Consider the following 14948-nt stretch of genomic DNA (forward strand, 5'->3'; position numbering starts at 1 on the left):
AGGATCTGAAGATTAATTGCATCTAACAATGTGTCAATGCTCAGCATAAACTATCATTGCAGTGAATTACAGCGGGGCTTTTGTTGGATTTTTATTTTAATCCTGGAAGTTACGCCATGCGTTTCTATGACATATGAAGCATTTCTGTTCTGCATTATGAATCTATTGCCTTAATATCGACTTAAGTTGATATCTGCAAATATGTTTAAAACTAAATAATTGTATTTAAGTTGGTAGCTTGGAGAGGAAAACAGTTTGCCACTAAGACCTTTTTCTATTTCTGCTCTGATCGCCAGACATCAGCTTGACCTCTGGTCGAGCAGGCGGAGCAGATTTGGGGTTTCCAGAGGTAGCTGGTCACATGGCGACGTGTCTTTGGTGTCTGGTGTCAGTGCATGCGAGTTGTTGGTGAGCGCTGACTTCCTCTGAGCCTAATTTACACACGCTAAGGAGATTGACAGGCGGGAGAACTCGACAAGCACTGACCTAATAAACAGTAAAGAAAAGATGAGTCAACCTCAAATTAATGCTCAAATAGACGTGCACATTTTACAAATTAACTCAGTTGTATATTCCTTTGGACTGGAGTACACTATTTTTATTTCTACAGCACATTTAAGTGCTTTATAAATCAGAAAACGCTAAAATAGTCAGTAACCTTTGTAGTTTTATAGTTTACTCCCACTAAAAGTTTCAATGCATTTAGCAAAAGAAGAAGAGTGTTAATCTTTTACAGAAAAAATCAAAGTTTTATTTCTCGGTTTATGTTTTTTTGCAGGTACAATTGTTCAGTATGTGATTAAAATGTTTTACACATTTTCAAAACGCACAATTTAGTCCCTTGTAAATGTTGCTCAGACATAAATTTCTTACTCATCATATAAATCTAATTGTTTTTGACCCACTAATAATGTTTTGCAGACAGATTACAAAATCCATTGTATTTTTTACTTCTGTTTGTGACAAAAAAACAAAAAAATCAACAAGAAAAAAAACATTCAAAATGGATGTTTTGATTGAGTACGGATGTGGTTCACAAATAAGTCCGTATTAATGAACCACACGCATGCTGCCGAGTCATCCTCGCTGTATTTAAGTCTGTCTATCAGTCAACATGTTTATGTGTGATTTCCCTTGACCCTGCAGCAGCCATCTGTCAGTCAGAGAGGAATTAATCAGGCCAATTCCTCCCATGCTGGGATGTAGGTGAGCTGGCTGAGTGACGAGAGCAGCAGGAGCTGAGAGCCAACATTTGGATCCTGCTTAAAGGGATTTGGAAACCGCAAATCAAATAAAAAAAATAAAAAACACGCTCGTCAGAGCTGTGGATTTGATTAGGCCCTTATCCCTTGTCTAACAGAAAGTAACAGCCAGCGGGGGCGGTGGTGAGGTAACAGGTAACAAGGAGTGGCTTTTTAACGGAAACAATAACAAAGGAGGAAGAGGAGGAGAGGAAAAAAGAAGGGAGAGACAGTGAAGGAGAGGCAGAATGAGCTGAACCCTCCTCTGGAGTAAATCTCTCTCAATCTGATCAGGGGGAGAGGAGAAGAACTATCTAACGAGTGTGGACACACTAACTCTCAGGTAAGTGCTCTGAGCTTTAATAACAAAACATTTACTTCTCTACAGCTAGAAAAACTAAGGCGGATGATTCCAGAAGGTCATTCTTAGCTTATTTACATTTTATTAATACATTAACACTTATTAAAGATGTAACAAAATAAGCTAGTTTACATATTTAATCAATCTGGACAATATTTATGCTTAAAGATCTATTCAAAAATCAAAATTTGTTGAATATACTTTTGTTGTTCTTGATGTCATTTGATGTGTTTCTTTACAAAAGCAGATATTTTACCATGTGGAAAGCTCTATAGAAAAAAAAGACTAGAGAGGATCCAATCACTACGAGTCAGAACTGAGCAAAATGCTACACAAAAACTGTTTTCGGTTCATTTAGTTGATTGAGTTTTTGATTAATTTTGAGGATTTGACTTTAAAAATTTGTTAAAAGTTTCATGAATTTAGTATTGTTGAATGAAGAGGGTCAAAAACTGTAATAAGCAACATATTTTAGTAGGAATGTGTTGAAATAAACCTTGAAGTTTAAGCAAACAATTTCTGAGAAACCTGGAATCAAATCTAACCTGAAGAGAAGACCTTAGTGTTATTGTGTTATTATTTATCAAAATCCAGATCCAATTTTACATGTTTGAATGCTGTAATATTAATATCCACACAATACAGAATGGATATTTTAAACTGAATTAGTCCTAAAAGTGTCTCTAACAATTTAAAAACTCAACAAGTGAGAAGATTAAACCTTGAAACTGCAAAAAAAAAAAAAAAGGTTTTTAACTCCATCTCAAGTTTTTCAAATAAGCAGTCTTGATTAAAGGAGCAACTATAAAGAGCTGGCCTTTAATTACATATCTCCGGGAACTTGTCAGTTTCTAACCTGAGACTAATTGCTCCACTTTACCATCCACCCTGACCATATGTTGCTGGGATGATGCACGACCCCTCAGCCTGCGTCGGATTAACACCGACCTGTACACGCAAACACAACAAGGAGTCTACAAGCCCTCTTATCTCTGACTAAGATAGCACAGCAACTGTCTGTAATTAGGTTAATTGGGGGAACCTGTGGGTGATAATAAACTTAGGTCTGAATGATGGAGATTGGGTGTGACACGATTTTGTTCCCCGACCATCTGTCTCCCTCTAAAGCTCGGCTAATCTCAAGGGGAAGCAGGAGAAGAACCAAAAAGATCCATTCGAAGCTTCAAACTACTTCTGCAACAAGCTGAAGATTGATCTGGCCCTCAGTTTGTTTCTGCTTTGTTTTATGATTGATAAAGCCAAGTCAGTCATGCATGAAGTTTGAGCACAAATCCACTGAGAGCAACGGGTGGTCAGAGAGGTTTAGCGGCCTCTTCTCAGCTGTGCCATTTCAAAATGCCGATACTGTATAATAAAAGACGCCATGCAGGGAGGTCAGCTGCCTTTTGTGGAAACACGCCAGGCATCGAAACCCTTTGAGCCTGTTTGCATTTTGTAACGTTGCAACTTCAGTGAATTTCACTGGGATTTTATCTGATCGTTTTTATAGTTTCACAATTTCTACAATTTCAGTGTCATTTGCATTGGTGTACCCCCGTAACTCTGATACGCCTAAATACAATTCAATGCAACCAATCGTCTATTGTGTAGATAGAGTTCATCTCAGTTCCGGAGTCCATCCAATCATCTAAAAGTGAAAACTGTAGGTACGTAACGCTTTAAAATAGTTCAGAAAACACTTTGAAAATGAATGTTTTAGCTTGTAGGTCCGTCCATGTTTAGCCTAAACAAAAGATGTTGAAATGCTGGCGTTGCTATGATTATCCCCAACACACCTTTTATGTAGATTTATTTTCACTTTTCATAAACATTTTTATGTTGTTTATTCTTGGGAGTGTAGACCGGGCCGACCCAAGCCTTTTTAGAGCCCCGGGCAGATTCTTATTTGCCCTCCCCCATATTAACATGCTTCATCATGTGTGTAACATACCTACAATCATCATTTGCACTTGGCTATTGAATTTAACCTTACAGGAGCAGCAAACTAAAAATATATATATATATTTGGTGGATTTTCAGATGCAAAGTGGCATTTACGTGTGGTGTATTATTTTAATTATCTGAAAGTAACATCAGACGATAAACACAAAATTTACAGTAAAAAAAGTTAACAAGAATATCTTGCATTTCCCAATAGTGGCAGCAGCCAACAACAAGAAGAGATTAACTTACTATTTGTATTTTTCATACCAAGTATAAAAAAATATACAGAAATTGTTATTCCACATTTCATAGTATTTAGTTTGTATTATTCAATATATTATCTAGTCATAAATAATATATTATTTATGATTAATAGCCTGGTGCTCTTGGGGTCCCTCTGGTGGTGTGGAGGATCTAAGCAGCAGTTTAACTCACATATGCCTTGGGCCGGCTCTGAGAATATTGTAACTGTAACTATTGAGCTGCAAAGGAAGTTTGCAGCTCCTTTGCAGCTCCATTCACTTTCTCTATGAGTTAATTTTGGAAGAAAATTGGGCAAAACATTTAGACTGTGGAGGAACAAATCTTTTAAAGATTCCCCCAACATTGCCATGGCTTACAGACTTTTATTTATTTCTGAGAAACCTTTCAAAATCATGCGTCATCTTTAGTTATATCAACAGCTCTGCACTACTTTGTGATGTATTACATAAAGTCCACCAATGGTTAAGTTAAAGTTTGTGGTTTTGATAAGAGAAAATGTGAAAAGCTCGATGGGTAAAAAAAACTTTGACTTTAAAACAAATCAATGACAAGCTATTGATTATGTTAGAAATTAAATCTGCTTCTTGAAGTTACATTAATCTACTAAATGTAGAAGTTTAGTAGATTCCTTTGGCATCCTTTAAGGTTTCTAAAGAGTTAAAATGTTCCAGCCAAATGTTCGAGACGGGATGTCTGACCTTTAACATGATCTAATCCTCCTCTGGAAGGACTTCCTAGTTCTTCTTGGAACAGCCAAGGTTATTCGTCAGACGTTGGCCGAGTCCAAAGACGTCACATCCTGAAGAAGGTTTAGTTTAAAGTCTGACAGCGGAACAGCCAGCAGCTAAAAAAAGATTTTTTTCCAATGCCTTTTCACCTGTGTGAGCAAAGACAAAGAGAGTCCTGTAATGAAATAATAAGACTTAATTTATTTTTGTGTGAGTTTCCACAGGCTTAAAGACTTTCACTGTAGCTATGCCAATATGTAAATAACAATGCTTTCCTAATGTTAATCAGCCAAGTTTATCTGTGTAGCACATTTAACCGACAATGCAGTTCATGAAAACATAAAAAACATCATAAGCACATCGTATAGTCAACAGTTGTAAAGATCGTCACATTTTACCGATTAAAATAATGAAATATGTGGTTAATTTTCCAGTGACTATGAGGCAGAAGCAACTCTACACAGGTGGGTTTTTACATCTAAAGGAACTCAGTGTTTCAGCTGTTTTGCAATTTTCTGGAAGTTTGTTCCAAATTTGTAGAAGATGAATGCTCCATGTTTGGTTCTGGGGATGCAGACCAGAACCAGAACCAGAAAGCCTGGGTGGTCTGGAAGGTTTATACAACAACAAATATCATCAATATCATCAATATCATCATCATTATCAATCGCTTTATTTTAGTAAATTGTCCACATTAATCACAGAAAACAATGAAAGAGAGAGAAAAAAACAACAATAAACAAACCCATATATTACCAAAAAAGGAATAGGCTGAAGCCAAGCTTATTCTTGCCTACCCTTTATTTATTGTGGTGCAAAGCCATTCAGTGAACAACAGTATTTCAGAGTCTATTCTCTGAGCTACAGCGAGTCCTTTCACCCTGGAAATGTTCTTCAGTCGATAGGAGGCTGACTTTGTAATAGCCTTTATGTGACTCTGAAGGTTCATGTCTAATATTTTGTTTTATAGGTCTGTCCTACTGCTTCATGATTAAAAGTCTTCCAGAAGATTCTTCTCAACTTTTTTTTATCTATTATCTTTCCATCGGAACATCTATTCTTGAACCAACATCTCATATTGTGAAGTAAAGCCACGTTTTATGGTTTTTTAGATGGAGATTATGAGGAGCGCCATGTTCCTTCTTCCCCTGGTTCTTTCTCTACTTCACCCCACATCTGCCACATCAGGCCCAGACTTCAACTACGGAGCCCACCCGCGCTTTGTCTGCTCCCCAATCCCTGCAGACGCAGACCCTTCCTGCTTCCCCACAGCAGGTACGGGCGCCGGGTCGACGGGGCCTGGAGGATCAAACCATCAGAACGTCCCTCCCAGCGGTTGGTGGGGGGCCGGCGACGAGGCTAAAGCCACCATCCTCCACCTGAGGGAGAGCCTTGTGCAGCAGAAGGAGATCATCCTGGACCAGAGGGAGACCATCAGAGAGCTGACAGCCAAGCTGACCATGTGTGAGGGCGCTGGGCGAGGCCCGTCGCTTCACGATGAGCACCATGGCTCTGTGTCATACTCGCATCACAAGGGATTGTCCGTTCACCACACATCATACACCGACAACAGTCACTATGGCAATGGCAGACTCATCCCAGACTCACAGCACCACCACTCCTCTGTCCAACGATCCGACGGAGGGTACGGCGGCCACAACCACGGGAAGGACAAACACGGGACGGCGGGGGACAGCACATCGACAACGGAGCAGCTGGAGAGGATGCTGCATGCGCTGAAAGAGAGACTGAGCAGCCTGCAGGTGAGCAGCTGGAGGAAGGGAAAAGTTAACTTTGGATAAAACGGCAGAAAGACACAAGAAACGAGAAATGTAGGGGAAGTTCAGTGGAAGGATAATCATAAAATTCCTTGCTTTACAAGTTCAAATTTGAAAAGCTGGGATGCAAGACATATTGGTATTACAGGTTATGTATTATGGAAAATTCACATTTTGCCAGACATACTGGAAGGAGAGAGTCTGTTAACATCAGTTAAACATCAGTTTAAGGCCTAATCCACATGTAGTCGGATATCTAGGAAAACAAATACATTTCTATACCTTTCATCCTCATGAAAAGTCAGTATAACACCACAAGAAATGAGTTTTTATAAAAGCTCTGACCAAAGTGAACAATCTGCGACAAACAATGCGCCAACATATCCACATACTTGTTTTGATACAACTCTCAATTGACATCATCTTATGTTATATTAAATTTAGACAATTCTAACATGCCATTTAAAAGTAGTTCAACCTATATATCTGTCCATACAAAGCTCCTGGTGCCATGTTTAATTCCCAACAGGAAGCTGGGTTAGAGTTAGGGTTGGTTGTTCTGAAGCCATCTGATTGGCTGACAGGTTTTAGCTTTGCTCTACACTGCCCCCTATGGGTTCGTCATGCTTGAAACAACGCTCAGGGGTGGAATTCTGTGAGTTCATGTAGATTAAAATTTTTCTAAAACTGATCCCATGAGTATGATGATATTTTTTAAAGAATGTGGCAGAGATATTTGTTTTTTAAAAGACTTAGCTCTGTGTGAATAAGATCCAGTGTTGCCACAGATTCTTTCATATCTCAGATTTCTTGTGGTCTGTTTAGAGTTGTTGACCTGGTGGAAGTTAAACCTCCACCCCAGCCTCTGTATTTAGCTTCATCCATTTTCCCATCACTGCTGACCAGCTTCCCTGCTGCCGCCACCACCATTTATGAGTTTGGGTGATGTTTTCGATGTGTAGAAGTAGCTTTTTGTTGGAAGTAGGACAAAAAGCTCAGTTTCGAACTTGTCTGACCAGACCAGAGCATCTTGGATTGTGGGAAACTAAATATAGGAGTACTTATTTATTTTGCTTCTCCTGCATAAAAACCAGATTTGTGGAAGTCCACGTTATATCCTTTCTTAAAGGTTTTTATTACTTAAAGTGGGCATATTATGCAAAGTTAATGTTTCCATTTGGGTGTCAGCTGTTTCTAAAAACAGCCCAAATGCTTCAAAAAACCACTCAGTCGTTTTTGGAAATAAATTAACGTTTTCTTGTTGTCAAGGAAACAAGCCGTTTCAAAAACGCCCTGATTATTAAGTCACATTTGATGAGCACTGTACCTTACCTAGCAACCCCAGTCAAGCCCAGACCATTACCCTAGCAACCCAAGCGGAGCTCCAGTATGTTTGGTCAGCCGGTTTTACAGCTGTACAATGGCTGCTAGAAAAGAAATGTTTTTTGTTGCCGACTTACCATCCAGAAACCACTTGCTGTTTTCTTGTTGATTGTGCAGGAGACTCCACTTCTGCTTTTCAAAGATGTATGGTTTATTCTTTCGCATCTGTTTGCAGCCTTTTTGTTTTTTTTTTTTTGCATGAGTGTAAGTTCTGAGTTTACAGCAGCAGCTTATTTGGATTTAAACAAACTCATTCTGAAAGGACATCAAAATAGATACAATTGATTAGACTGAAATCTCAACAAGTTCAATACAAAATATGCAATGAACTTGTTTTGCATAGCCCAGAGACAGACCAATGCTAACCTGTTTAAGGAAGAACAACAGGTCACGTTGGACAAAATGTGGAAGAAATTGGTATAAACTCTTATGCAAGAAACTGTAGAGGAGTGACGAGAAAAGAACGTGGGTGGAGGGAGGATGTGATGTGCCCATGTGGATTGGGATGCATTAACTCTGCTGTCACGAGGCTGTTTGTTGAAGTCCCAGATCGCTGCATCCTCTGAGCACTTAAGACAAAAGAACAATGAATTACTTAATCTCATAAAGCCATTCACTCGCTGGCAGGAGAGTCCCTCTGATGTCCATCGGTGGCCGCCTGACATCAACAAACGGCTCAAAGTTGCTTCTCCACAAGGAGACATGGCCGGTTTGTTCAAATGGTGGATGTATTAAATCTGCATTTATGGCGCTTGCCTTCACAGACAAATGTCAACATCTGTGGGAGTGGGTGTGTGGAAGATCAGCTGCAATTATAGTGATCTCCCTTGACAGACAGTAATCAGGGCAAGCACCAGGACAAAGCCTGGATTACCTGAGAGGAGGAGCAGGAAGATAAAGAATACAAGCAGGACAGAGCAAATGCATCTCAGAAGACAAGATGATTAGTTTATGTTGACACTATGTCAACAAGGCTCACCAACAGCCTTGGTTGGTGAGCGACGACGGCCACCTTTTATCTTTTATTAAGATAAAAGAACAGGAATCAGATCATCTGATTTCACATATCAAGCACGCAACAAAATAGCTCATCTATGGAGCATTACCCATTGTTTTTTTTTTTGCAGTTAGCCTGGAAAATGCATGAGGACTGCAAGTTTCCTTTGGTATCTTTGTGCTCTATGATCAACACACATCCAGAAAGACACACACATACAATTAAATCACAGCATTTGTTTCACACCTGCCCACATTAAACCAGTCAGTCACAGCCAGTGTCGCCGGTGGCTCTTGCCGATTTCATACCAGGATGGGCAAAAGGGACTCAAAGTAGCAATCAGAAATTTCAGACCTTCTTTCTCCTTGTTCATGTGTTACTTTAGGCCAGAGGTGTCGAACTCATTTTTATTTTGGGCCATGTCAAGTTCATGAATATTCTGGAAGGGCTGGTTGTGCCAGAATATATTGGTAAACCACATTAGCAAACTGTTAAAGTATTTATAAAGAGCTGTCTCTGCATTCGATAAGCACTTCTTAAAATGTAATAATATTGAACATCTTTTCAAACAGATTTTTCTGCTAACAAAATCACTTATTTTGCAGAGCTAATTTAGAAATATTTGCAAGAAAGTTTGCGATATTTGCATTCATGTAAATATGCATGAATGCAAACATTCATATAAACCCAATGCTTTGGAAAACTTTTGTGGAAAATTTTCAGTAAACCCCTAATTATGCATTAGCACAAAAAAGTGGAGGGATTTTGCATGGATTTCGTCAATAGCGGATTCGTGAAAAACTGGAACTGATTGATCTAATTTTGCTGTATACAGATAAAAACTGCTTTGATTTGATCAATGGCGTAATAGTTAAGCACACATTATCTTGATGGCACTATTATTGTGTCAATCTGTAGTTTAGAGGGCCACATAGAAAGCAACGGCAGGCCGGATTTGGCCCGCTAGAGTTTGACACACGTGCTTTAGGCTAATTTGCACCAGTGTGTGTTGTAATGTTCGCTGTTTTTATCTTCCTCAGAAGAGGAACAGCACCAGCACATACTCCAACTCTCTGAAGGAGCTGCTGCAGAGGAAGATCAGCACCCTGGAGGAGCAGCTGCACCACCACACCGCCGCCCTGGGCAGCAGCGCGGACCAACACCGCGATGACGACTCCGGCCACAGAGATGACGGAGACCACCACGACGACGGTCACCACGACGACAACCACAAGCACGACCACGACAACGAACACCACGACGTCCACGACGACACCGGAGACCACAAGGACCATCATGACGACAGCCACAGCAAAGACCACCATGATGGAGATCACGATGATCATGATGAAGGTGATGATAGTGAAGGAGACGATAGTGAAGGAGACGATAGTGAAGGTGACGATAGTGAAGGTGACGATAGTGAAGGTGACGATAGTGATAGTGAGGAGGACGAGGATGAGGAGGACGAGGAGGAAGAACAGGAAGAGGAAGAAGAGGAGGAGGAAGAGGATGATCACAGGAGCAATGAAACAGAGGATCACAGTTACCTCCCACACACTGGGTACAGAACTGGTTTCCACTCTAATAAACTGGAAACGATGCTCAACCAGCTGCACCTGACAGGTAAAATTCACCTGATGCTCACTGCTGATTCCCAGTTTAGATAAAAACTCGTCAGATGCAAAAACACGACATTTTATCTACTATTTTTTGTCTAATTTCTAGTGCAAATATCTTAGTGCACTTGACATAAGACAAAACTAACTTATAAGTAACTTTTCAGCAAGATATAGGAAACTGTTTCAAGTCAATAATTCCTCACACTGCTAGTTCTCCTGGTAGATTATTTCACTTATGGGAAAAATATCTTACAAGTGAAATAATCTGTCAGTACAACTAATGCATTTTTAAATCAATATAAGAAGTATATTAAAAGATGTGGAAAAACAATGAATTCAATTCCTTTTTTGAATAAGAAAATACATATTTTATTGCCTGACATGCAACAACATAGCATTCCTTTTGTGAATGTTTGATCATTTGTAGCAAAGGATGAATGTGCAGATAAAAAATACTTCTAATATTAACGTGTGAAAAGCTCAGCCCTTTCTGCAGTACAGTGGAGAGACGTTTATGTTTATTAGTTTTTGATTTAACCGATTATTAGATAATAAAAGGAGATTTTTTTTGTAAATTGTGCAACTTGAGAAGTTCTGGAAATAACAAACATATAGCAAAATCAGTTTTTTTTAAAATTTTATATGTAAAATATAAAAATATTTGTACACATTTGGCTTAGTTACTGCTCTGAACATGTTTGATTAGCAAATTACCTTTTTGAGTCTGTATATCCAGTTAGCAACTTACCAATTATCAGTGTTGTATAAAGTACTGAAATCTCAGAGTCAAGTAAAAGTACAAGTACCTCTCCAAAATACGACTTTGGTAAAAGTCGAAGTCACTGACTGAAATGTTACTTGAGTAAAAGTCTTAAAGTATCTGAAACGTCTTGTACTTAAGTATGGAAATTACTGTAAAAATGGATGTACTCAAGTAATGTAATGAAAAGTACAAGTAAAAAGTAAAACAAGGCAAGTGTGAATGACATTTCTTATATTTTGGTAAACTTGTCAAATAAACTTAAAATAATGTACCCAACCAAGTGCAGGCAAAATGAAACCTGCTAATAAATTGTTCCAGTTTTAAAGAGTAGCGCATGTTAATGGTTTGTGGTTTTGAACTTGCATGCCTTTCCTATATTCGTTAAATTTAGTCTAAATTGCTATCGCTATGGCTTCTGTCCCCCATTGAACTAGGGTGACCAGACGTCCTCTTTTTCCCGGACATGTCCTACTTTTCAGACCTAAAAAGATGTCCGGGGGGAATTTAAAAATTGTCCGGGATTTTGGTCAACTGCCTCAAACACATTACATAGCTTACAGTGCATTATAGGGCACGGCGCTGCGTGTCACGTAATCCCTGAGCCGCGTCAGTGCGGGCAGCACTCTTCTGTGTTCGTCCCTCCCACCCACTCGCTGTACGGTGTTCTGATTTCTGATTTCCCCAACAATGGGAGAAGCGAAACAGGTGTATCCTATTGGAGGTGATGAACAAGCCCAGGCAAGCAGGCTACGGACTTTGTTCGGTAGCCTACTTGCTAATCAGTAGGTGGGGTCAAAACACTTTGTTTCTCTCTCTCGCTTTTTTGTAACGAGTAACTAAACCACACATTGAAAATGTATCGGAGTAAAAGTACGCAATTAAGTTCGGAAATGTAGTGAAGTAAAAGTGAAAGTCATCAAAAATTTTCATACTCGAGGAAAGTATGAAGTACTCCAAAATATACTTAAGTAAAGTAGTGAAGTATTTTTACTTCGTTACTATACAACACTGCCAATTATTAACTTAGTTCCCGATTGTTTTAATAATTGATTAATTAATTAATTGTCTCAGCCTCAATCTCAATATTAAATGCCTAAAAAAAATCTTAAACTGCTGTTTCAAATGTTGATTATAAACTCTGACAATCAAGCTTGAAATCAACTCTAGTTGGATATAATTTGAACATTTTCACCTTCCTGAAATAGTTGCCTAAGCCATTTTTGCCAAACACAATTTTGTCAAAATAAAAAAATGCCCCCTTTTTATTGCTGAAAGATGAGTTAGGCACCAAAAAAAAAAAGAAAATCACTTCTGGCGAAAAATGACGTAGGCCAGTATTTTTGGGAAGGTGACAATTTTCAAACTCCTAAATAAATCTTGTATGTTCCTCATAGCAGAACAGCTAGAACTTTAAAAACAACTTACATTTTTCTCCACAGCTTCCAACAGGAAACATTCCAAGAACCTGGATGCCTTTCAGATCAGCTTCCCGATGAGGACCAACTACATGTACGGACGGATGAAGAGGACTCTGCTGCAGGAGATCTTTGCTCTGACCTTGTGCCTCTGGATGAAGGCAGGCGTGGGTCCCGGACTGGGGACTCCTTTCTCCTACTCCGCACCCGGACAGGCCAATGAGCTGGTGCTCATCGAGTGGGGGAACAACCCCATCGAGCTGCTGATCGATGACAAGGTGAGGAAGTGCAAACCAAACCCTGATTTGTTTCACTTTGCAAAATAAGTCAATATTTCAGTCTCAGTATTGATTGATTTTCAGCCAGCTGATTGTCATTTACTGAGGAAACTTGTGGTTTTTTAGATGGAAAATATGGTTCACCACCCAGGGCAGTACATGCTGGGGGCGGGGGTGGCATGAGTGTTTGACAAAAAACAACAACAAGATGTATTGATAATTTCTGCCCTGAACACACGTTCTATTATCATCCCATCAAATCAACTGGAAGTGAATTTTCCTTAGCACAAGTGATCCAAAAAAGACACTCAACTTGGTACATTATTCACTTTTTATGGTTCTGAGATAAATACTAACACATTCCTTACAACACAGTTTGTGTGGCTCTGTGGCTCAGCTGGTAGAGCACGCAACGTGTAGAGGCCGCAGTCATCGACACGGCTGTTCATTTTATTTTAGTTTTTAAAATGCCAGAATCTGCATAGCTTTATGTTTCCTCTGTCTGATGACATTTTTCTAAAATATTAAAACAAATTTCATGATCTGTTGCTCAGTACTTGAGTTGCCTTTTTAACAAATGCTTTTTTACTCTTACTTGAGTAAAAAATGTTGAGTTAGTGCCACTCTTAGTAGTTACTGAAATATTTAGTTCAATTATCATGACTCGTTTCTATAAATGATGCTCTTGAATTTAACTATCATGTGTCAACATGGAATCACCGTCACACTTTTAAAAGAAAATGTTCCTGTCTGATCCACAGGCCGTAACGCTGCCCTTGTCTCTGAGTGACGGGAAGTGGCATCATGTTTGTGTGACGTGGACGACGAGGGACGGACAGTGGGAGGCCTACCAGGACGGTGTGAAGCGGGGGTCTGGGACCAACCTCTCTCCCTGGCACTCCATCAAACCTGGAGGGGTCTTCATCCTGGGACAGGAGCAGGTAAAGATGGAAAAACAATTTTTTGCTTTTGTGAGTGACAGTTGTAATATATATACTGCAGCGTTAAAGGTCAAAAGGTGACATTTTTACCCCTCCATCGTACTTCAGGACACTCTTGGAGGCCGTTTTGATGCCACTCAGTCGTATGTGGGAGAGATGTCAGACCTCCACATGTGGTCGCACGCCCTGAGTGCCGCTGACATCTACAGCCTGGCCTCCTGCGGCAGCCACTTACGCGGCGATGTCATCGACTGGTCCGAGTCGGAGGTGGAGCTTCACGGCGGCGTTGCTAGGTACCCGTTCGACCCCTGCCACTGAAGGAAGGTTTACCCGCCCAAGAAGAAGAACCTCGAGAAATCATAAGCTCTTTGGACTTCAAGTATTCAGATTGTTTGCCTTCCTTTAAACTATTTATCAAATGATGCAAAAAGGAGGATGAAATTGTAGCCTGATAACCGTATTTACAGAGAATGTGTTTGATGTTCTCTCTTTTTTTAATGAATTAGTGTTTTATTATAAACAGACAAGTGCTGACTGTGACATATTGTCATAATGTGAATAAGTTTGAATGATTTCAGTACTGTGCTGATGTGAGCAGGACCTTAAAGGGTTCGGCTGTAGATTAGAGTTAATGAAATTCATAGACATGTTTTCATAAATCTCTTCATACTTTGGATTCTCTTTTTTAAGGATTCCATGAAACATACAGCTAATTTACCAAAGAAACCGTAGAACTCAAATATGTTTTTCTCTCTTTTTTTAAAATTATTTAAATCTACATGTAAAGATAGAAGATTTCAGAGAGTTTAGTCTGATGCACTCTGGTTTGACTGCCTCAGTTTTGTGTTTTTAAACATTTTAAAAATCTTTATTCTGTCGTTTTTCCTTAACTTTTTTGTCCTCACAATGCAAAGTTGTTCACAGAACAAACCCTTAATATTCATCACTTTGTTTGGTTGAACAGTGAGTAACTTCTAACTTGTGTGTGTTGAGATTGTCGATTGTGGCTTCTGAATTTGTCATTTTGGCCTTGATTGTATATTTATTATTGTACAATATGTTATACATTGAAGCTATTAGAAAATGTTTAAACTCGATGTGATTGTGTTTTTGTTGAAATGTGAGTAATAAAAATGTTTAAAAAATTAAGCATTTTGTTCAAAGTGCTTTCACTAAAAGCGCATTTCAGGGTTTTACGTCAATGCAGATAAATCCATTTCAACATTGCAGTAC

The 14948-nt window shown here is 39.2% G+C and overlaps 1 protein-coding gene across 3 annotated transcripts; it reads left to right on the forward strand.

Moving 5' to 3' along the window:
- The first annotated feature begins 1139 nt into the window (after positions 1 to 1139).
- On the forward strand, positions 1140 to 14853 carry LOC116714872 (neuronal pentraxin-1). 3 transcript variants are annotated; one of them, XM_032555667.1, is made up of 7 exons: positions 1140 to 1584; positions 5509 to 6301; positions 9737 to 10049; positions 10080 to 10322; positions 12521 to 12774; positions 13536 to 13715; positions 13824 to 14853. In XM_032555667.1, the coding sequence occupies exons 2-7, from the start codon at positions 5651 to 5653 to the stop codon at positions 14031 to 14033; spliced, it is 1851 nt and encodes a 616-aa protein (XP_032411558.1). In that variant the 5' UTR covers positions 1140 to 1584; positions 5509 to 5650; the 3' UTR covers positions 14034 to 14853. The 3 variants fall into 3 exon arrangements, with proteins under 3 accessions (XP_032411558.1, XP_032411551.1, XP_032411565.1); XM_032555674.1 differs by having other exon boundaries at positions 1141 to 1584; positions 10095 to 10322; XM_032555660.1 differs by having other exon boundaries at positions 9737 to 10322.
- Positions 14854 to 14948: the final 95 nt, after the last annotated feature.

This window comes from Xiphophorus hellerii, chromosome 3 (assembly GCF_003331165.1).
Source record: "Xiphophorus hellerii strain 12219 chromosome 3, Xiphophorus_hellerii-4.1, whole genome shotgun sequence".
Lineage (NCBI taxonomy): Eukaryota > Metazoa > Chordata > Actinopteri > Cyprinodontiformes > Poeciliidae > Xiphophorus > Xiphophorus hellerii.

Excerpts from the sequence above, each read along its gene's own strand:
- LOC116714872 (XM_032555660.1), top strand. The coding sequence starts at position 5,651 with ATGGAGATTATGAGGAGCGCCATGTTCCTTCTTCCCCTGGTTCTTTCT. Across the intron at positions 6,302-9,736 it reads AGAGACTGAGCAGCCTGCAG|AAGAGGAACAGCACCAGCAC; the intron begins GTGAGCAGCTGG and ends TATCTTCCTCAG. Across the intron at positions 12,775-13,535 it reads AGCTGCTGATCGATGACAAG|GCCGTAACGCTGCCCTTGTC; the intron begins GTGAGGAAGTGC and ends TCTGATCCACAG.